This window comes from Sinohyriopsis cumingii, chromosome 10 (assembly GCF_028554795.1).
Source record: "Sinohyriopsis cumingii isolate HCF-2022 chromosome 10, ASM2855479v2, whole genome shotgun sequence".
Classification (NCBI taxonomy): Eukaryota; Metazoa; Mollusca; class Bivalvia; order Unionida; family Unionidae; genus Sinohyriopsis; species Sinohyriopsis cumingii.
The window spans coordinates 111057153-111080656 of NC_142970.1; the positions used below are offsets into that span (position 1 = coordinate 111057153).

Below are 23504 nucleotides of genomic sequence, written 5' to 3' on the forward strand. Positions count from 1 at the left end.
ACCATAGCAGTCTCATGCCACTCTGTGGCCATTTAATGGCTTTGTGTGCAGTTGATATTTTGGCAATGGGCAACAAATAGCCAGATCACAAGTAAGTGCTATGAATCAAGAAGGAGACAATGGCTCAGTTTCATCAAGACTGAACTTTGCCATCTGATTAGAATCACATGTGTCCATCAAATATTCTGATACAGCCTTTTCTTGCACCTAAGGGGACTGGTGACAGGAATCCAGTATCCCTTCCCGCACCATAACATCAGCTTCCACATCACAGTCACATGATCTTTACCTAGTACTGGACCCATATGGCCACTGTATCTAAGTGCCAGTTCTTTCAAAGCTAGCTTTAACTCTTGCAAGAATCATATTTCAACCTGACAATTCCATGTAAACAGAGTGTGTCTCCCACAGGAACAGGCATTAAAATCACTTCAGTTAAGTTTCAGTTCTTACACAACAATCTCTAAGCCTGAGAATCATTTTCCGACAGATTTCAATTGCATTTGTACATGCTAGGATTGGCCATGGGTAGATCTGTCGCTGACAAGGGGAATGTAAAACTCCCAACCTTTGCCTCAGTAGCCCAAGAGCCAAAAGCCTTGACGATTGGTGCTCTTTGCATAGATTGGAGTGGCTTGGATGCTTGCTCTCACCCTCCAACACATTTGTTTCTGAACATGATACAGAAAGCAATAGAACCAGAGTGTCGCCTCATCCTGATTGTTGTATGCAAGTGGGAAAAATTGTGGATCAAAGATCATGTTTGTCTATTGGCAGAAATCCGATCATGAAAGAAAGGATATCAAACAAGACCTATCTGCTCTGCTTTCAGTTTCGAGTTCACCTATCCAAAGACATTTCTTTTGTGCCCAAAGTGGAATTTATCATGGGTGTTAACCAGTCTGAATAAGACACCTTTTGAACCGTTCTTGAGGGCTTTATTGGATCACCTCTCATTTAAGTCTTGCTTGATATTTGCACTAGAGAATCATTGAGATACATGCCGTATCACTTACCAACAGTATCTATAGTGGATGATTATGGTTAAAATTTTAAATTTACTTTTGGTGAAGGTCACATGAATAAAAAACCATTATGTTAAGAGTAACGTTTTTCTTTGCTTATATTTCATAATCTACATGATGGATTTTCTTCATACTTGGCATGAATGATAGTTACAAAATTAATACTGCAACATGCCTTCTGTTGATATAGTCCAGGTTACAGTAATACTTTTTTCATGGGCTTGACACAGAGGCTTGGCCATGTTTTCTTCCTATTTTAATCTATACTTCAAATCATATAGCCTGCTCTGTGTAGTCAGGCTTGTTTTGATGCCTTGTTAAATCAAGTATACTTGCATTTAATTAGTAAGTTATTGAGAGCCAGGTCTAGTATATCAGATTCTTGCCTCCTTTTTATTCACAATATTAATTTTAATCTCTATTATTCTAGATTTAGCAATTCCTGCAGAGATTTTAAGAATGGATGATGAATTTCTTAAGACGTACAAAGAGGCATTGAAGGATGGTACAGAAAAGGTTTACAACATCAGGGCGATGGTTGTTGGCCATTATGGTGTTGGTAAAACAACATTGGTACAACGTCTTCTGGGAAAGGAGGTGAATATTTCAGCAAGAACAAGTACAGAAGGTATTGATGTCCATGTACACTGTTTTGATGTTTCCCTGAAAAGCCAGGAATGGGTACTTCAAGAAAAAGGTATGCCATAGGGCTTGTAGCCAAGTAGTGAATGCACTAGTTATCTATGTCCATAAATGGTCATTTTAGATGCTATCATTTGCAAAGCTATGTGGTGGTCACCTGTGGGTTTCTTTCATTGCAGGTGTAGGGGTGGTTGGCACATTTTTGTTGCCACCACCAAAATTAACAGCCGTTAATCCAGTGGTAGGTGTATTTGAAAATATATTTTATTTCAGAATACTGAGCGAGTTTCTCAGATATTATTTCAGATTAAAATGGCAAAATAATTAGTGTTATATCTTTCTTACACATGATTCTAATCCTTGCTGCTTAGATTCATCTCTTACATTATGATAGCTGACCGCTCCAGTGGAATATTTGGTTTAAATATCCACCACAGACTTGGGAGGTTGTGGGTTTGAACCTAGGCTGAGTCATACCAAAGACATATAAATATGGTACTGGCAGCTGCCTTGCTTGGCTCTCAGCATTAGGAGGTTAGTGTAAGGACTGGTTGGAATGGTGTCATGTTAATGTGACTTGGTGGGACATCATGCTACATGTCTGCGGTATGATGCCCCAGTGCTAGACATCACTATCAGCTGCCACACTGGAGACATCATAGCAATATGACTGAACATTTTTTAAAGCTATGTTAAAAATCCAGATCTCACGCACACAGCCTATGATAGCTCAGAATTAGTCAATTCACTTTTTGGACCCTCATTCATCAATTACCTAAAATGTTTGTCACTATTTCATCTCAGTAACTTTTGAAGGAAATTATGAACTGCAACAAAATTTGGTATTAGACTTTACATTAAGAAGACTTAAGTCAAATTTAATTTTCAACAATTTCTGAAGAAAAGAGAATCAACATAGTTATGGGCCTCGTGTGATTTTTAACTTCGCCATTTAATCATACCATATTTGCAGAAACATCCCTATGGTACAAACATATTTCTAGCTTAAGCATTGTTTTCTGCAGAAAAACGTTCTGCCAAAATGTTTTCAATAATTGTGTGTTACCAACTTTTCAAATGAGCATTTACTTTTAATTTTATTATCCTTTTGTATACTTTATGAGAGTCAGGGTGATTTTAACTTGTTTAATGTAATTGCTTGTGCATTTTTGGTCAGTTCAGTTTATGACACTATCATATCAATTATAACCTTTGCTTTAAATATTTTGTTTTCAGAGAGACAAAAAAAATTAAGTTTTCCTCCATAATTCCTGATGTAATTTAAAATTGAAAAATATCAGATAATTATGATTATTCGATAAGGAGGAAGATCTACACATCATAATGATGTTATCCTGTGTCTGATTGGCTGACCTTATTACACTCAGCAGTCCTGAGGTCTCAACAGATTTTGATTAAACTTGGAAGGTCGGCTTGTATCCAGATCATTGATGTTACTGAGCATAATCCATGGTAATGAGCAAATCCCATGGTAATGAGCAAAATCCATGGTAATGAGCAAATCCCATGGTAATGAGCAAAATCCATGGTAATAAGCAAAATCCATGGTAATGAGCAAATCCCATGGTAATGAGCAAATCCCCTGGTAATGAGCAAAATCCATGCATATTTATGAGGCAATTTTGCATGTGATTGATAGATCCGCTCAGAAAGACAGTTCTTTTACTGATAAAATCACACATGTAAAAGTTTGCTAAATGTTGCGAAGACAGAGATTGTCTAATGTTGTTGTTGTTGTTGTTGTAGGGTTTAACACCATTTTTCAGCACAAGATAGGCTATACATGGCGGCCAGTATTAATGGTGGAGGAAGAACCTGGGAAATCTCCGGAAAGAACCACCGACCCACGAGAAGCTACTGGCAAGCTTTCTCACATATCCACATTGGCCAAATCCGAGACTCAAACCTACGCAGACAGAGGTGAGATGGCAGTGATCCGTAACGGAGAGCGCATTAGACCACTCCGCCACTCGGGGCCCCCCGATTGCTTGAAAAGATCATTTCAAATATATACAATTTCTAACAGACTGTCAAGTCACACCATTCAAAGTAATATTCAAAAGAAGAGATCTGAATGATTCTTTACTGGATTGAACTTTCTTAGTAATATTTATAATTCTGAAATCATCTTGTAAGATTTATACTCTTAACGGTACATTGATTGTTTAGTCAAATGTGATATCTTAATTTTTAAAATGTAGCCATCCTTCATGCCTAGGATCCTTTTGAAGATAGGTAAGGTTTTTTTGTGTCATCCTTGGTGAATCATGTATTTTTATGTTCATACTACAACTGTGTATCAATAGTATATGACATGTTTATATTTGTTATATGTACAACCGCTCAACTTATTTTCTAATCCTGCATAATTTATTATTATTATTATTATTATTATTATTATTGAAGCTGTAGCATTATTGTCACTGCAGATATAGTATTATTATTATGTATTGTTATTATTATTATTATTATTACTGCAGCTGTATTATTATTACTATCATTATTATTATACAATGTATGTTTAGGTATTTCTAGTGTGTTGGAATAGTCCTAAATGTTACTATTTCAATACTGATCTATTTCAATACTGATCTATATAACTTGTGTTTTATATTATGTAGCACTTGGTTAATTACACCAGTTATTTTTAGCCATTCATCACGGATGGCTGAAAACAAATAGTGTAATGAACAAAATATTACAGTTAGGACAAACCATAAGTTGTATATGCCAATACTGTATTATAGTGGGGTTATCGTGGCACATAGGATTTTAAGAGGAATATTTGAAAACACAACGTATAGTGGCTGTTTACAGAGGTAAAGCTGTAGCCAGGAAGTACGCAAATCTATCAGAGGCTATACATGGCGGCCAGTATTAATGGTGGAGGAAGAACCTGGGAAATCTCCGGAAAGAACCACCGACCCATGAGAAGCTACTGGCAAGCTTTCTCACATACCCACATAGGCCGAATCCGAGACTTGAACCCACGCAGACAGAGGTGAGATGGCAGTGATCCGTAACGGTGAGCGCTTTAGACCACTCGGCCACTCGGGGCCCCGATTGTCTAATGTAATTTTTGCAACCAGTTAAATTGTTGATTTAATATTATAGCATACTTCTTTTTTTATTTTCAGATGCAGAGAAATTTGCAAGGTTGCAACGACTCATTAAGCTTTTGAATGATAAAGTACAGAAGGTCACGGTCAATGATCATAGTGGGCAGGTTAGTGATCAAAATGAACAGGTCAAGGTATCTGACCAAAGGGAGAGAACTCCTGGTGTTGATGCCAGTATAGGTGTTGATGTGACTGGAAAAGAAATTGAGTCTGGACCTCTGCTTGAGGAGTTCTCTAAAGAAATGCATCAGAAACTTGATATGGAGCCTACACACCAATCAGATGAATGCAGTGACAAGCGTTCAGTAAGTGATCCAAATGCCTATGGTACGATGAAGAAAAATGATCCAGCAATGGAAATCCTTGAACTGCTGATTGAAAATGCTGATAAGCTTGAGAGGGTCAAGGAAGTTAGTGCAGGACTGTCAATGTGGGACTTTGCAGGACAATACATATTCTACACAACTCATCAAACATTTCTTACACGAAGAGCTGTGTATCTTTTGGTTATAGATCTCAGTCAGCAAATTAAAGATCTGGTGAAAGATGATGAGTGTTTCTTTGATAGGGAAGGGATCAAGCCTTGCAAAGTTCATGGTAAGTTCTGCTATTATTTGGAAAATTATGTGGTACTATTAGTATTAGTCATCGGCCCAGTCATTATATTGATGCCACTAGGCTGCTTAGTAACTTCACCAGCATTTTCAGGCAGGTGAATTCATGCTCTGACAATTTTGCCAGGGCAGTGTTTCATTTTTTCAACAGTTTCAAATTTTATTTGAGAACAAACCACTCATATCTATCAGTGCATTATGTGATGGCAGATCTGGGTGGGTGCTCTTTCTCATTCAGATATGTTCCTCAATCACTTTAACATGATGGTTATAAACTGGATTCCTCCTGTATCAAGCCTTACTAAAGAGACAAAAAAAAATCTTTTCCCTCTTTCTCATATAAACAAAGGGCAGGAACTATTGCCCATTACCTACCCTTGCAAGCACAAGGCATTGTTACTTTTTAAGTTTAACTTTCTTACAACATCATCATCCAAGACACCTTCTGTGAATCCAATGTGAAATTTGTGCTAAATTCAAACCATCCATTATTTAGATTAATATTCATTCCTATAATTATTGTAGATATTATGTTTTGAAATTTACAAATATTTGGTGAAATTTACACTTTCTCTGACTTTGCAACTTTTAGACCACAGGGTACAGCAAACCATTGTTGATGTATTGTTGGTGTTATTCATGATTTAGCATACTGCCTAGCATTTGCTCTTTGACCCATTTAATAACAGGTGTTATTTTAGTGACTTATTAACATCCACATTTTTAATTTATACATTTGTCTTGAGCTTAGCCCTTTCGAACTGTAAGTATGGGTGCATGGGGTTTTGAATGGCTCATATGGATCTGTCCTTTACTACTTTGTCACTGTATGAAGCCGTCCATAATCATCCAGCAAGTTGAATCTTCCATCCAGCCAGTCCATCCATCTCATTGAAGCCATCCATAATCATCCAGCAAGTTGAATCTTCCATCCAGCCAGTCCATCCATCTCAATGAAGCCGTCCATAGTCATCCAGTAAGTTGAATCTTCCATCCAGCCAGTCCATCCATCTCATTGAAGCCATCCATAATCATCCAGCAAGTTGAATCTTCCATCCAGCCAGAACATCCATCTCAATGAAGCTGTCCATAGTCATCCAGTAAGTTGAATCTTCCATCCAGCCAGTCCATCCATCTCAATCAGGAAATCTTACTGAAAGATCCATCTGTGTCACCAGGCATAAGGTTTCATCTTTCAAAAATTACGGAGATCCTAATGATGGATTTTGCATCATAACATGCCCCATGGCTAAGTCCATTTATAGGAATCTTAGTGATAGATTAGTCTGTCTTGCCAGGTCATTGGTTTCGCCTTTGTACAGTTGCGGAGTTTTTAATGATGGATTTGTTCATACAGCTACATACAACTACATTTTCAGGGATCTAAGGCTTCCCAATCACTTCATAATGGGTGTCAGATCCATCTGTCTCCTCCGGCCATCCATCAGTATGGCCGGTAAATGGACCACCTTCTGCATTGCTGGTAACCGTGCGTCATACTCCCTGTGGACCTGCTGTCCATACTGGTGTAACAAATTGTCCAGAGCCAGCTTCCCCTTTATTCACTGCTTACCCAAATGCTGATTCTTACAGTGACCCTTTCTGTGGCTTAAATGATTTCTCAAGCACTTGTCTTATCTGGCACCGCAGTATTCACACATGCATGATTGATCAATGCCAGAGTTGATTCCAATGTTTTAATTATTGAAAGACCAACATGAGCTTAGCATGTAATGCACAAGATAATTAGTAAATGGAGTCACAGTGGTACGCTTGTCTGCAGAATCGCTTGGGTTGGCACTGAAAAACAGGGATGGTTGGCTGATGGGAAACACATATTTTGTTGATTGGCCTTAGCCACTGGCATCATGGTGGTTCACTGATCAGCCGAGTTGATTAATAAATAAACTCATAAGTGATTATCACTTTCCAGATGCAGTTGTCATTATAAAAGGTTTGTTATTTGTTGATTTTTTTTATGTCACCATTATTAAAAGCCACTCTAGTGATCTGTTAATTGTGGTGCAGGCCTTTTACACTCTTTGTTTAATGAATTATTCTAGTTATATCACTGGTGAATTAGGTGTTTCAGTTTTGTCTTTATACAAAATTATTTTGTTTCTAGACAGGTTAAGTTTCATTTTGGTACATATATATTTTGCATTTACCCAAGCCTGATCAAAGCTGCTAATTCATACACAGGATGAGTAAGTATTATAACAGCTGACTGTGCAGTTCTTTTGCTAAACTTAAGTGAGTCAAAAATGTATTGACATTGTCAAGTGTCAACATGATAAATAAATATTACCTTAATAATTTTAAAATTCATAGGCTAACCTACATACGTGTGATCTTTGAATATAATTACAAATGTTTTATGTGCAACTTTATTGCTATAAAAAATACTTTGAGATGAAATGAATACTATATTTTGGCAAGAACTGTGATTAACAAAATAAAATGCTTGTACAAAATTGTACCTTGAAAATGGTAATCTTGCCCAAACCTGCAATTAGAAGCTACCTGTCTTGAGAGACTGCTTTTTGTTGGCACAAGGGGTGGTCTTGCAAGTAAATTTTTACTGTATTTGCTTCACTTTGGAACCTTACATGTGATGTTTAATGATTTCATTTCCAGTTATCGTAATGGACACTGTCTATTGATACTGAGTTATTTAGAATCATGTAATATTTGACAAAGACTTGAATTTATATAGATTTATTCAAATTTGACCAACTCATTTTTGAATATACGGTGTATACCTGATTTATTTCACCTAGACATGTTTCAGATGATGTGCAAACATAATACTGTTGTTATTTTATTATTCTCAATATAAATTATTTCACTGTTTGAGACTGTGGCATGTGGCAGAGGGAAGTATTTATAGGTCTATCTTGTTACCCTGCAAAAATATTGCAATTAATTTTTGTAGAGCCATGCCAGTATAGTTTTCTATCTGTTACAGACCAATTTGAGATGTAGAGCCATGCCAGTATAGTTTTCTATACATTACAAACCTTTCTCAGGTGTAGAGTCACGCCAGTATAGTTTTCTATTACAGACATTGTTGAAGTGTAGAACCATGCAAGAATACTTTTTCTATTACAGATGTTGAGGTATAGAACCATGCCAGTATAGTGTTTCTGTTTATTACAGATCTTGTTGAGGTATGGCTAAACTCCATTCATTCCTGTGCACCATCTTCTCAAGCAGGTATCCCACCAGTGATTTTGGTGGGGACACATGTGGATAAGATTCCACAGGTATGAACCAGTAATTTTATTTATTTATCACATGCAGTAAAATAAAGGAAGTGATAAGTAATTGTTCTATCTCTAACTTCTCTTTCTCCAACGTTTCCATTCATATTATTTTCAATTTCTTGATTTCCCCTTCTAACTCTGTTTTTTCCCTCTGTTGTTTGGAAACCCACATGGCTCTCTTTCGCTCTTTCAATATGCGCACTTAACTCTGATTTCTCATTTTCAACTTCAGGCCTTTCCTTTTCAGCTTGTCACTCTTCAGTGCATCGCTCTCTCTCCCTATTTTGTTCTTCCTTAGTAGACTCTCGCAAGGATTCCCCTTCATATCCCATTTGTTTACCCAGCTCTGCGAATTCAATAGTGGACGACGTGATTTTGAATAGGGTTATGGTCTAATATGAGTACCAAAATAAATTACTTGCTTCCACAAAGAAAAGTGAAGTTCAGTTTCGTTCACAATCTTAATAAATTATTTCTCAAAACCTTCCTGTCTCAAAGGGTTTTCCCAACCCTGTTGGATGGGTGAACTAAATTAGTAATAATCCATAAGTACTTTGTAGGACAGAAAGGATCCCATCGCTGCCACCAAAATTGTAACGTGATCGAGCTATCACCCTTTGAGACTGAATGGGATTTAATAAATAACAAACATGTATGTGTGAGTGACAATGAAAAAGATGTATTATGCTAATGATTATAAAATAAAGAACAGAACACTAAAATAAATACAAGAATACATAGTATGGATCCATTGAAAAACAATGAACTAGAACAAATAAATAATTATTTGGAATATTCAGTGACTTTGTGACATTATCTTAGTCAAACACTACCTTGCCTCTTGTCTCTACAGTCAACCACTATACTGAGATTTCTCTTTTAGTCAAACACTGTACTGACATTTCTTTTTATAGTCAAATACTGTACTGACATTTCTCATTTATATGGCCAATGCTCTTGACCCGCTTTCCTGGCTCAGTTGCTTTAACCACCCAGGCCTTCCATATACACACACGGAACTTCTCATGGTGGTCTTTCGTCTCTCCTTACTACAGTGGTCTCTAGCTACATCTAGTTAGGCTGCACCCAGTTATCGACACCCAGTTATCCACACCTGGTTATCCACACCTAGTTAGCTGAATATGAGAAAACAACTTTCCAGATAATCTGCTTTCTGATTATCATTCAGATTAATAACATCTGAGCATTTCAGTTGAACCAGTATCACCACACCTGAAATATTTCCTTATGTATGATTTTCTGTAATGTACAAATGACATACCATTGATTCGCTATATAAAAAAATATGATACGCTAAAACTCTAATATATATACAAATATCTTCAATATTAGTTATAATATCAACAAAAAAAAACTACAACCAGGAGCACTGCATATATGCTCATATCCCTGTCAATAATCTGAACCATATCCTCTTTTACTACCAAATTACATAAGTTATGCACTCTTGGTGAATTAAACTAAAAGTATGATATGTTTTGTGAAACTGAACATTAATTTGAACTAAAAAAATACAAATCACCCAACTTCTTGGCTTGAACTAGGCAAAACATGATGGCAATCCCACCCTGACAGCTAAACATATGAAGAGCTTCCCTCAGATCTTTGTCGTAATCAAGATCCCGAAGTAATATGTATATAGTCGCGAGCGAGAACATGTAATACACACATGCCCCACAGACAAGCATTACGCGATGCAAGGAAAAAGTATAGTTGAAAAATACTATGGTGCACCAAACATTTCACCTTAATAATACTGGAATCTGTGGTGGTCTACCCAAGCCATATCAGGTATTTTGTAACAATCCACATCCAGTTTTGTTACATCATTATAATATGATTATAGCAAAAACAAACAAAAATGGTCAACTGGAAAATTTGAAATGTCCCTCATATTTATGTTTATATTTTAATTAGACTTGGGTGGGCTCTCTATTTTTTTAGATTTGTCCCTAGGTTTATATTGTAATTAGACTTGGGTGGGCTCTCTATTTTTTTAGATTTGTCTCTCGGTTTATATTTTAATTAGACTTGGATGGGCTCTCTATTTTTTTAGACTTGTCCCTTGGTTTATATTTTAATTAGACTTGGGTGGGCTCTCTATTTTTTTAGATTTGTCCCTAGGTTTTCAGACTTTTTCATTTGATTGGGGGCAGGGGGCATGCAACAGACTGTATAGGGAGTTTTGAGGGACTTTATATGAATACAAACTGTACAGGAAGCTTTGAGGGACTATATATGAATACAAACTGTATAGGATACTTTGGCAGAATATTAAGAAAAGCGATGCATTTGTTTCAGGAATCTCGTAAGGAGGTTTGTGAATCGGTGTTCAAGCAGCTTCGTTATGAGCTTCAGGACAAACCAACCAGATTTCATCTTATAGATGAGGATTTTGCAATTGATAACTCTTTCCTTGACCCCAGACTGGAAGACTTGAAGAAGAAGATAGTGCAGCTGGCCTCTCAGCAACCATACTGGGGGGAAGAAGTTCCTGCAAGATGGCTTCCTCTTGAGCAGGTGCTGATGAAACTAAAGGCCTCAGGCATAAAGGTACATGTTCTGTGGAAATCACAGAAATTGACAGGCAAAGAGGGTCTATATTATGTGTGATAATGAAACATTTATGTTAATGTTAGCATTTGCATTCATAGGAAACCATGTTTTTGAATTTGATTGTAGTGTAGTATTTAGACCAAATAAAAGTAATAATTTTCAGTTTCTGTCAAGTGCAGTGATATTGTTGTGTAGTGATTGCTTTAAAGCTGTATTTTTCTGATAGACTCATGCTTGATATACTCTAAGTTTTTAAAAACTTTTTGGAAAATATTACTAAGCATATCAAATTCTGTTATTATGTCCAACCATTTTCTCAAATTTATTAGGCTGTCTCCTTGATGTCAAATTTGTTAGGCTTTCTCCTTGATGCCAAATTTATTAGGCTGTCTCCTTGATGTCAAATTTATTAGGCTGGTTCCTTGATGTCAAATTTATTAGGTTGATTCCTTGATGTCAAATTTATCAGGCTGACTCATTGATGTCAAATTTATTAGGCTGACTCCTTGATGTCAAATTAATTAGGTTGATTCCTTGATGTCAAATTTATTAGGCTGACTCATTGATGTCAAATTTATTAGGCTGACTCCTTGACATCAAATTTATTAGGTAGGCCCCGTAATGTAAAATATACCAGGCTGACTCCCCCCAATGTCATCGTAAGAGAAATAAGGTTGATTATATGTCTTGTGATGTAGGTATTTGTTTAAATTGCAGGGTTTGAAATGCACTGCTGCACAAATACACCCAGTTATTTGCCTGTGTATGTACGTATTCGGCAAAGGTTATGTATTTAGTTGGGTTGAGACTGTTAGCTTTGACATTAATTAAACTTCTGTTATTTTCTCTTTTTTATTGAGATAGTACCTTTTCATTATTTTCAATAGTGCTTGCCAAAATATATTGTTCTATGCATGTCCCTCATTGTATGTTCACATTTCTATGTTCTTCATTGTTACCCAGGGAAGATATTGTTTAATGTTGAAATGTAGTGAAAAATTTGTATTTTCTGCACATAACATTTGGTTTGCATTCCAATTTGTTTATTTAGACTTCTTGGGAATCCTGTGCTATCAAAACCTGGTTGCTGGCTCTGTTTATATCTGTATCCATCTGTACTGGGAAACTGTTTTTATTATTACCAGTATAAATTTGTGTGCATTTATATATATCTAAATATATATTTAAATAACACACAATACACAGGTTCAATAGGCACTTTATTATTCATATAAAATAATCTTTGGCATAATGGGGGCAAGTCCTGTCACAGCACACTGCACCAGCCTAGCTCTGAATTGTTTGTTTTTTAGTAATTACTCAGGAAGAGAGACTTGTGGGAGTTTGTAGGGTTGTGAAGTGTGTCCGACACCTGTATGTGGAGCCGCAAGGGGCTGATATGAGGTATATAGGGACACTGATAACCAAAAACTCGACAAGTCTGATCCTGAGGATGCCATCATAACAAACATCAGCCGATACTCCATACATGCACCTTAGGAAGCTAGTATCAAGTATATATTTTCCTCTGGTAATTTTGCTTGCATGTTTAATGTATCCACAAGCACTCCTAAATATTCCAAACATGTGGTAGGACCAAGAATTTTACGAGAAGCAAGTGGGATTCCCAAACGAGACAAAAGCATTGTCATGATGGCCATGGTTCTATCAGCCATGTGGTGTGGGTGATCAGTTGTAAGGAAGTCATCCAACAAGTAGAGCAGATTGTCAATGCCATACTTATTCATTGCAATCCAGCTGATAGCTTGTGACAGCTTGGTGAAAATCTTTGGTGAAGACCGAGAACCACACACTAGGTGTACATAGAAATAATATTGATTGTTCCATTTAATTCCATGATAGGGCCACAGACTAGGGTGGATGGAGACGATTTTAAAAGCATCGCAAATGTCAAATTGACAAATTTACATGCCCCTCTACCTGCCTTTCTAACTGTCTTTATGGCATCATCCACCTTGACATATTTCAAGGAAAATTCCTGCTTGTCAGTCATGCTATTCAGGCTTGAGTGTTCTTGATTATTATGTGGGGCTCTTGATTATTATGTGGGGCTGAGAGATCAACAATTAGTCTCTTTTTTCTAGTGTATTTACCCTCAATGATACCTATTGGATTGACGCGGTAAATGGGGTAAGGTGAAGAACCAAAAGGTCCTATCAGAAATCCCTTTTGTTTCTCCTGTTCTATAATAGCTTGAACTATGTGTGACTGAGATCTAGCAGACATTAAATTTTTACATTCCAAGGTTGCTGAAGGTTCTCTCCGAATACCATTCTAAAATCCCTCACACAAACCATATATTAAATCTGTTACAAAATCAACATCAGGGTGAGCTTGGAGCTCTTGAAGAAGCACATCAACATTTGTAAGGGTAGTGGCAGTTGTAGGCATAGACGAAACATAATTTCCTTGTATCTTATCTAGTGCCACACCAGGAACAGAAAAGAGCCCGTCCTTCTTATTATTTTCTTTAGCCTGATTTAAAGTTTTAATGTGGTTCTCATTCTTGATTCTCTGATTACATGTGGCCTGAGGGTGGTCATTCTTGATTTTCTGATTACATGTGGCCTGAGGGTGGTCATTCTTGATTCTCTGATTACATGTGGCCTGAGGATGGTCATTCTTGATTCTCTGATTACATGTGGCCTGAGGGTGGTCATTCTTGATTCTCTGATTACGTGTGGCCTGAGGGTGGTTGTTCTTGCACAATTTACATACATGTACTAAACTGCAGTTAGGCTTGCTACAAAAGGTCTCATTGAAATTGTTACATATTTGTTTCCCATTGAACAGAATTATGGGATGGCCATGCCGATCCATTGGAGTATGACTAGCTGAGTTGAAATTCAAATATTTGGTAGTTCGCTTAGATTGATGAGTTTTCAAAGGCATTGTGAGGTTAGCCAGACAGAATCCACTTGAATGCAGGGTACTGTTGCAATGAATACAAACCTCAGTCTTTCTACCAGAGAAAATAGCTGGAAACAACTTGGAAGACCAATCTACAACAACATTGTGTTGCAGTAAGTACTGGGCAGCTTTGCGTGAAAATGCATTATGATACTCATAAAAACCAGTTCCATTATATTTCTGATGCAGTTCATCAATAAACTCAGCATAAGGATCTAATTCAGGCCTCCTAAATGGATAGACCTCACATAGAACGTTTTTGTATTTAGGAAGGCCTTACAAAATTCAGAAATAGTTAACGTGCCTGCCAAACGTGGGTCATTCCCTTTCACTACAATTTGATTGACTCCCTGGTCAATAATTTTAGTCTCTGAGAAAGAGTCCATTCCCAGTATCAGCAGTAGGGCAAGATTAACGTGCTTACCATTGACTGCATATATTGGTGGGCACAATGTCCACTGGCAGGAGTTTGTCAACAAGTACAGCATAATGCAATGTTTGGGAGAATCTCATGTTGTCATCCCCATGCCTAGCAAGGGCCGATTGGAAGTTAAAGTAACTTGCAATTGGCATGTATCTTCGGCAGCCAGACCCCATGAAGAATGTGAAGTTTTTGTACTTCGCAGAAAAATCATCCGTCTGCTGTACATTATATCTGTCCAAATGAAACAGAGACCTTAATGTTCTTCTCAGCTAAGTTTTTAACCAATTTTGATGCAGTCCAATTTTCGGGAATGTCTGCCCAAGATGAATTTGTCACAGTGACGGTGCTCTGGTTAAGTTCTGTATTGCAAACGCTGGTCAAACGATTAACAGTTCGTCTTGATCTATGAGAAGCCATTGTCAGTTAAATAAACATATGATCCCCAAAAGATGGAAAGTAACATGTAGTATAGGTAAACAGAAGAAGGATTGTATCTTCTTTCCGCAGATAATTTTTTAAGTTAAATGCAGCGTCGAAACTGAAATTGTACACATCTCCACATGCATCCCAGTTGCTGACTGAATGCCTCATACAACAGACAATGTTTCTTCATGTGCTCCAGTTCGGTCATCTCATTGGTTCTACGTGAAAATATCTAAATTTAGTTACTAGTTTATTAACATACTGGCTGCACTGACCTCATGTCTGGCAGATTAACCACAGTATACAAAGAGGGGCCCACCAAGGGGCCAGAGAATGATGCACTGTGTTATTCAAACTATATTTAATCAATTAAATTACAATATATATATATATATATATATATATATATATATATATATATATATATATATATATATATATATATATATATATATGTATATATATATATATATATATATATATGTATATCCATCCAAAAAAATGAGTTCATATTTTCCCAAACAAATGCAGTAACCTTTTTATTTTATGCTTAAAAAAATTATTCTACCTAATACTTAATTATATATACAAAATACACTACACAAAACAAAGTAACTCAATGTATGCTGCATTCCAAACTAAATACACAAGTGCATATTCATCATTGTACAACAACAACATTATTACTGTGCACATAACTCCACCCAGATAAATTTGAACTTTGTTGGACGTTCGACATAACTTTTGAAAGAAATTGGCTTGCCTAGTTAAAATTGAAATTTGGAGTCATATTGTGAATGAATGCATATTGCAAAAACTTTTCCATTTGATCTGGAATGAATAGATTTTGGTATATTTTTTTATTCTACGAAATTTCGTGATTATGGACTGGATTTAAATGTGACAATTCCACATAAAATACATGGGATTGAAGAAGCGAGGGAGAAGTGTGTTGACATCTGCAAATGTGTTTTTGTTTCTGTCATTGTTGTTGTTGTTGTGGGGTTTAACCGCATTTTTCAGCACACGATTGGCAATGCATGGCGGCCAGTATTAATGGTGGAGAAAGAACCCGGGAAAACCCAGAGAAGAACCACCGACCCACGAGAAGCTACTGGCAAGCTTTCTCACATACCCACATTGGCCAAATCCTGGACTCGAACCCACGCAGACAGAGGTGAGATGGCAGTGATCCGTAACGGAGAGAATTTTAGACCACTCGGCCACTCAGGGCCCCGTTTCTGTTATTGAATGTTTGAAATAATAATGTGGGAAAAATATTAAGTCATTCAATTGCAATTATCAAAAAGACGCTATGGAATTTAATGCTTTTTTTATTTTGAGTGCAGTAAGGATGATGTAATTGCACTTATCATGGAAATTACAGTACAATTTTGAAATGTGTAATCAAGATTGAGTACCAATGACATGACTCATATAATTCGGATTTGCAGAACTAAGAAAGTATATTTTAAGAAAATTCAGGTTGTAAAACTGTAAGTATATTTTTTTGCAATTCTTATCACCAGCTACTGTTAAGAAGACAGTATATGACTTGTCACTTGTATGTTATTTGTAAGGACCCTTCTTTGCATCTGCTGTATACTGTACTGTAGCTAGCCTAAATCCGAAACATTGTATCAACAAATTTAACATGGAATGTGCCAAATCAGCTGCTATGTGGCAGTCCACGAAACATCTGTTTTAGTTCATTCAGAAACAAATTTAAACAACCACAAAGTAAAGCGCCTCTTACGTGAGTGTACACGATTTGTTTACAAATCAAAAGAGCTGCATCTGCGTCCATTGTTTGTTTACAATAGAAAGTAGTTCCTTTATGCACATGAATGCTACATGTGTATTGGCACGCGAGTTCAGTATCGGATAATACTGAACGATTCTGACAATGTAAAGTTAATGGAGAAAAAAAAAAAATTGAGCATATAATTGTGAGTTCCAGTCATGGAAAATCCAAGACTGAACCAAATATCATTTCTATTTGGACTAAGCGTGTATCAAGAATGCTTAACTGTGAATATAGTGATGTATCAGATATCTTGTATTTCTTGTTTTACTCCATGAATGCTGCCAACTTGTCATTGCTGTTTTGTTGAAATGCAGTGTTTCTGACATTCATTTCCTGGTTAAAGTTCATGACTCAGCAGGCTTTTTTCTGCATTGGTTTCAGAGCATGATAATACAACACGCACAAATGGATTAGTATCAAACCGGTTTCTGAAAAATACCTGGAGTGAATACAAGTTCATGGTCATAACTTGACTTTGTAAATTATATTGCTTGTGTCTGCAGCAATTGAAACAAGTAGAAACCATTGATTTTAACAAAACTTTACATGGGTACTCCTAGAGAGTATCTTGTATGCTTGATGTAAGGATCAGGGTCAAAGGTCATTACTTAGATATTTTTGCTACACCTATAAGAATCGATGATGCAGCTATCAAACATGGCTTGTAAATTCCCTTTAAGTTTTAGATTTGCAGTAAATTTAAAAATTTGTTCTGTGTTCTAGTATTCCATAGAAGGTTAAAGATAAAAACTACACAGAATGCTCTTTTGTTTCTGTTAATTAATGCTTCTCATTTTGATTTTGTTAAAATTTTAAATTACTGTAAATATTTGATTCATGTAATTCATTTTCCCTTTTGGGCCTCAAATATTCAGGGCAGCCAAAGGATCAGTGGGTAAAAAATGGGGCATTATCAAAACAGGCCATCTTGTGTGTCAGCTCAAAGGACTTTGTAAGTTTTCAGACTTTATAATTCATTAAATGCAAAAGAAACACGTCAAGACCATTGATCTGACATCCAACCAAAGACCATTGATCTGACATCCAACCAAAGACCATTTATCTGGCATCCAACCAAAGACCATTGATCTGACATCCAACCAAAGACCATTGATCTGACATCCAACCAAAGACCATTGATCTAACATCTAACCAAAGAGCTTTGATCTGACATCCAACCAAAGAGCATTGATCTGGCATCCAGCCAAAGAGCATTGATCTGGCATCCAGCCAAAGAGCATTGATCTGGCATCCAGCCAAAGAGCATTGATCTGACATCCAACCAAAGACCATTGATCTGGCATCCAGCCAAAGAGCATTGATCTGACATCCAACCAAAGACCATTGATCTGACATCCAGCCAAAGAGCATTGATCTGGCATCCAGCCAAAGACCATTGATCTGACATCCAGCCAAAGACCATTGATCTGGCATCCAGCCAAAGAGCTTTGGTGATTACTTAGTTTTAGGCTTCTTGGACTCCATTTTCTATGGTTAAATGGGTCAAAGGGTGTCCATATGTTGTACATTTGTGATCGACGTAAGAACAGCATCAAAAGGAAAATGAAAAACTTAATAACGGTGAAGAAAGAGCATATGTTGTTTTTGTTTTCTTTACCTATTCATCATATAAGCTTTTTGTGATGGAGTTTGAAAACCAGACCTAATTGACCTTTGGGTCTAGTTCAGTGTAACACCTTGCAATTTTGTACATTAAAACTTATGAAAACAGTGACTTGTACCTATCAAAACTGATTTTTGACAAGCATTTGTGTGTGTTGCATTCGAACAAACATGTTGATAGTCAGTAAGAAGGGTTTAAAGTAAGTTGTTATGTCTGAATTCGGTAATTTGTTCTTTTTATCCCCAAAAAAATATTTATTATAGATTTAACCAAACTTAATATGTGGTTTTATCTTCATATTGTCTAAGGTATGTTCACTGACCTTCTATCCATGATATCAGGTTCAAGGTCAAAGGCCATGACCTTGACCTTTGTACTACATAAGCAGGTATCTTGTACATGTGTTATTTCAGTCATTTGACATTATATATATATGTTACCAAATTTTGTAAGGTGGAGTTTCAATATCAGATATAGACACAAAAGAAATGGAGTTGCTGTAAATTACTGGAAGTTCATTAGGGCTTGTGGTACGCCCATCAAGTGACTGCCATTAATATTTTCATGTACAGTAAAATCTCATTTATGATTTAGGTTATGAAAATTTAATGGAAAGGTCTGATTCCAAAGCAGTATAAATGCTAGAGAGCTAAAAAATCAGGAGATTCAACTTCACTGTTCAAAAAGAAAATGTTTATAACCTTAGCACATACCGTTTATGGGTTTTATTTTTCAGAGGTCAAAGGTTTAGTTAAAAGGAATGTATTTATTGCTGTTAATTACATTTTTAAGTCTTTACTACATTTTAATTTTCAGTTATTCTCATCAGCAGAGGTTGGCAAGCAATGGGCATCACTTTTTCAATGATGTTGTTGTTGTTGTTCTTGTTGTTAGCAGCAGAGGCATATAGAGCACCCATCATGGGTATTTGTATCTGTGAAATGAAGATGGAATGCAAACAGAGTACAGATCAAATGCAGAAAGAATGCAAATAAAATGACGAATACATTTTGAGGAAAATGGAAATTGCAAAAATACATATCTATGAAGGATAAATGGAAGCAGGATGAATGCATTTCATAAATTGATTTAAAAAAACATGTATGTTCAAGCTGCCACTAAACTTCCAGAAAGAAAGGCCTTTGTTCCTTATGCTGAATATATCCAGGGCCATATTCCTTATGCTGACTATATCCAGGACCATATTCCTTATGCTGAATATATCCAGGGCCATATTCCTTATGCTTAATATATCAAGGGCCATATTCCTTATGCTAAATATATCCAGGGCCATATTCCTTATGCTGAATATATCAAGGGCCATATTCCTTATGCTAAATATACCAGGGCCATATTCCTTATGCTAAATATACCAGGGCCATATTCCTTATGCTGAATATATCAAGGACCATATTCCTTATGCTGAATATATCCAGGGCCATATTCCTTGTGCTGAATATATCCAGGGCCATATTCCTTATGCTAAATATATTCAGGGCCATATTCCTTATGCTGAATATATCCAGGGCCATATTCCTTATGCTGAATATAATCAGGACCATATTCCTTATGCTGAATTTATCCAGGACCATATTCCTTATACTGAATATAATCAGGACCATATTCCTTATGCTAATTATATCCAGGGCCATATTCCTTATGCTGAATATAATCAGGACCATATTCCTTATGCTGAATTTATCCAGGGCCATATTCCTTATGCTGAATATATCCAGGGCCATATTCCTTATGCTGAATATACCAGGGCCATATTCCTTATGTTGAATATATCCAGGTCCATATTCCTTATGTTGAATATATCCAGGGCCATATTCCTTATGCTGAATATATCCAGGGCCATATTCCTTATGCTGAATATATCAAGGGCCATATTCCTTGTGCTAAATATATCCAGCGCCATATTCCTTATGTTGAATATATCCAGGGCCATATTCCTTATGCTAAATATATCCAGGGCCATATTCCTTATGCTGAATATAATCAGGACCATATTCCTTATGCTAAATATATCCAGGGACATATTCATTGTGCTGAATATATCCAGGACCATATTCCTTATGCTGAATATATCAAGGGCCATATTCCTTATGCTAAATATATCCAGGGCCATATTCCTTATGTTGAATATATCCAGGGCCATATTCCTTATGCTGAATATATCCAGGGCCATATTCCTTATGCTGAATATATCCAGGGCCATATTCCTTATGCTAAATATATCCAGGGCCATATTCCTTATGTTGAATATATCCAGGGCCATATTCCTTATGCTAAATATATCCAGGGCCATATTCCTTATGCTGAATATAATCAGGACCATATTCCTTATGCTAAATATATCCAGGGCCATATTCCTTATGCTGAATATAATCAGGACCATATTCCTTATGCTGAATATATCCAGGACTATATTCCTTATGCTGAATATATCCAGGACCATATTCCTTATGCTGAATATATCAAGGACCATATTCCTTATGCTGAATATATCCAAGACCATATTCCTTGTGCTGAATATATCCAGGGACATATTCCTTGTGCTGAATATATCCAGGACCATATTCCTTATGCTGAATATATCCAGGGCCATATTCCTTATGCTGAATATAATCAGGACCATATTCCTTATTCTGAATATATCCAGGACCATATTCCTTATGCTGAATATATCAAGGGCCATATTCCTTATGCTGAATATATCCAGGGGCATATTCCTTATGCTGAAATACCATTTTCTTCCCTTAAAAAATGTTGCTTATCTGAGGGCAAACAAAAAACAACAACTGCCATGACATGGTGACATCATCACCAGTGTTTGTATCTTGATGGTCTTTGTATAAAGGAAACACAATAGAAATAAAATGTAGAGCTGTATTTTATACTTATTCCATTTGCAGCTATATCATAATTTATTGTAAATGTAATGTTGTCTTTGGCATTTGATTCTTTCCTATTTTATTACTGCAGTCATTTAGTAGGACAAGATACAAGCGCCATTTTTCAGCACACAATAGGCTATACACAACGGCCGGTATTAATGGTGGAGTAAGAACCCGGGAAAACCCCGGAAAGAACCACTGACCCACGAGAAGCTACTAGCAAGCTTTCTCACATACCCACATTGGCTGAATCTAAGACTCGAACCCATGCAGACAGAGGTGAGATGGCAGTGATCTGTAACGGAGAGCGCTTTAGACCACTCAGCCACTCGGGGCCCCTACAAAAGCTGTAGCTTGCACCATTTAACACTGTATAAAATGGAAAACCAGACCTCAGTAAATGCACATCCATTTCATTCCAAGCAAGTGAAATGAAAGATGGCAGTGGATGAAAGTGATGAACACAAAATCTAAATACATTTTTGATAACTTCGGTAAAATATGGTGAAATGGTAGATCAAGTGAGAAAGTGAATGGATTGCAAATGGAGCACAAACAAAATACAAATGGAATGCCGACAGAATGTTGACATTTTTGTGTCTGTAAGTGATAAGTATTTCCACTGTTGCATATACAGTCATGAATCTTAATGGGTATATTCATCTTCAAGGACATTACCCACCAAAGGCAAAGCAGAGGTCACAATGACCTACTTTTCATGATCCAGTGTTTAGCTTTGCATATTTCAAGTTAAGTTTTCTCTGATGTTGTATGTGCAATTATGAAAGTAAATGGATGCATTCACCTTGATGAATACTACTCGCCTTTGGCAAAAACAGGTCACAACAACCTATTGTTATGCTCCACTGATTATGTTTATGTGCTAAAATTGATTTGTCTAACATGTTTGCTTTCACATTTATGAGAATTCACAAGAGCATTCGTGTTTGGACATGTACTTATATTTATTGAAAAATATATCACAGCAACCTAATTTTCTTGTTTTGTTGACTTTGTTATCTTAATATGCAACTATTTCTGTATCACTTTTTTCATGTTACTTTAGGTGATTCCATACAGCCTGGTTGAGAGCCTCAACAAGGCCGGTGCTGTGCAGATTGCGACTAGAGAAGAATTGGATCTGTTCCTAAGATTTTTGCATGAGATGGGCACCATTCTCTTTTTTGAGTGAGATTTGGACACGTATTCTTCTTTTTCTTGTACAATATAAAATGTACTTACCTCAATCTTGCATGGAAAAAATATTGGTTTCTAATACTTGTAAGACAGAGCAAGGATTTTTAATGAAATTGGCACTTCTTTTTGGACTTTACACTAAATATATTGAAACCTGCCACATATAGAAGAAAAGGGCAATATTTGTATTGCATGGTTATTTCAACCTTAAAATCTACTGTCATATAAAGTCCTTGAAGATGTCAAAACACTCCTTGAATTTAGCTCAGAACCTCATGAATTTGGCCTGGACAATGCAAAATGTTTAAACTTAATAAAATATATTTTTAAATTCAGAGTGCCTGTTATTAACATATTCTTAAGCAATAATAAGTTCAATGGGATACATTTCGGTTGAGTCAGAAGACACACATCACTGGTTTGTTACCAGATTGAGCTGTGTTTCATTGCTCCATTAGTGCATGTATGTGTTTTTACATTTGTACCTATTTATGCAGTGTTGTAGTAGTATATGGAGGATGATCAGTCTCCACGAGTAAGACAAACACTCCTTGAAAAAGATTTACAAATCATTGCAAGCTCCTTGCTGTTATTGTTTTGGGGTTTAATGCCATTTTCAGCACAAGATTGGCTATACATGTCATCCAGTGTAACTGGTGAAGGAAGAATCCAGGAAAACACTGGGAAGAAGCACCAACCCATGGGAAGTTACTGGCAAGCTTTCTCACGTACCCTTGTTGGCCGAACCCAAGACTTTGTTTTACTTCTTAGCTCACTTGGCTATACGGTCTAATGAGCTTATAGTAATGCCATGTGTTCATTAGTGTCTTCGCAACATATGTCTGTCAACATTGTCTTCCTACCACTCCTGAGGCCTTGTGTTTGATCCATATTTGATCAATCTTGGAATAGAGGTTTATATCGTTGATATCTT

General features: G+C 36.5%; 1 protein-coding gene across 2 annotated transcripts in view; it reads left to right on the plus strand.

Annotated features, from left to right (window-relative positions):
- LOC149791023 (uncharacterized) overlaps nt 1-23504 on the plus strand; it is a 102505-nt gene that overhangs the window by 55101 nt on the left and 23900 nt on the right. For both annotated transcript variants that reach the window (XM_089972896.1, XM_089972897.1), the window contains 5 exons: nt 1456-1722; nt 4826-5404; nt 8581-8687; nt 11010-11261; nt 22440-22561. In XM_089972896.1, the coding sequence (XP_089829022.1) occupies nt 1456-1722; nt 4826-5404; nt 8581-8687; nt 11010-11261; nt 22440-22561 (1327 nt within the window). The remainder of the gene's footprint in view (nt 1-1455; nt 1723-4825; nt 5405-8580; nt 8688-11009; nt 11262-22439; nt 22562-23504) is intronic.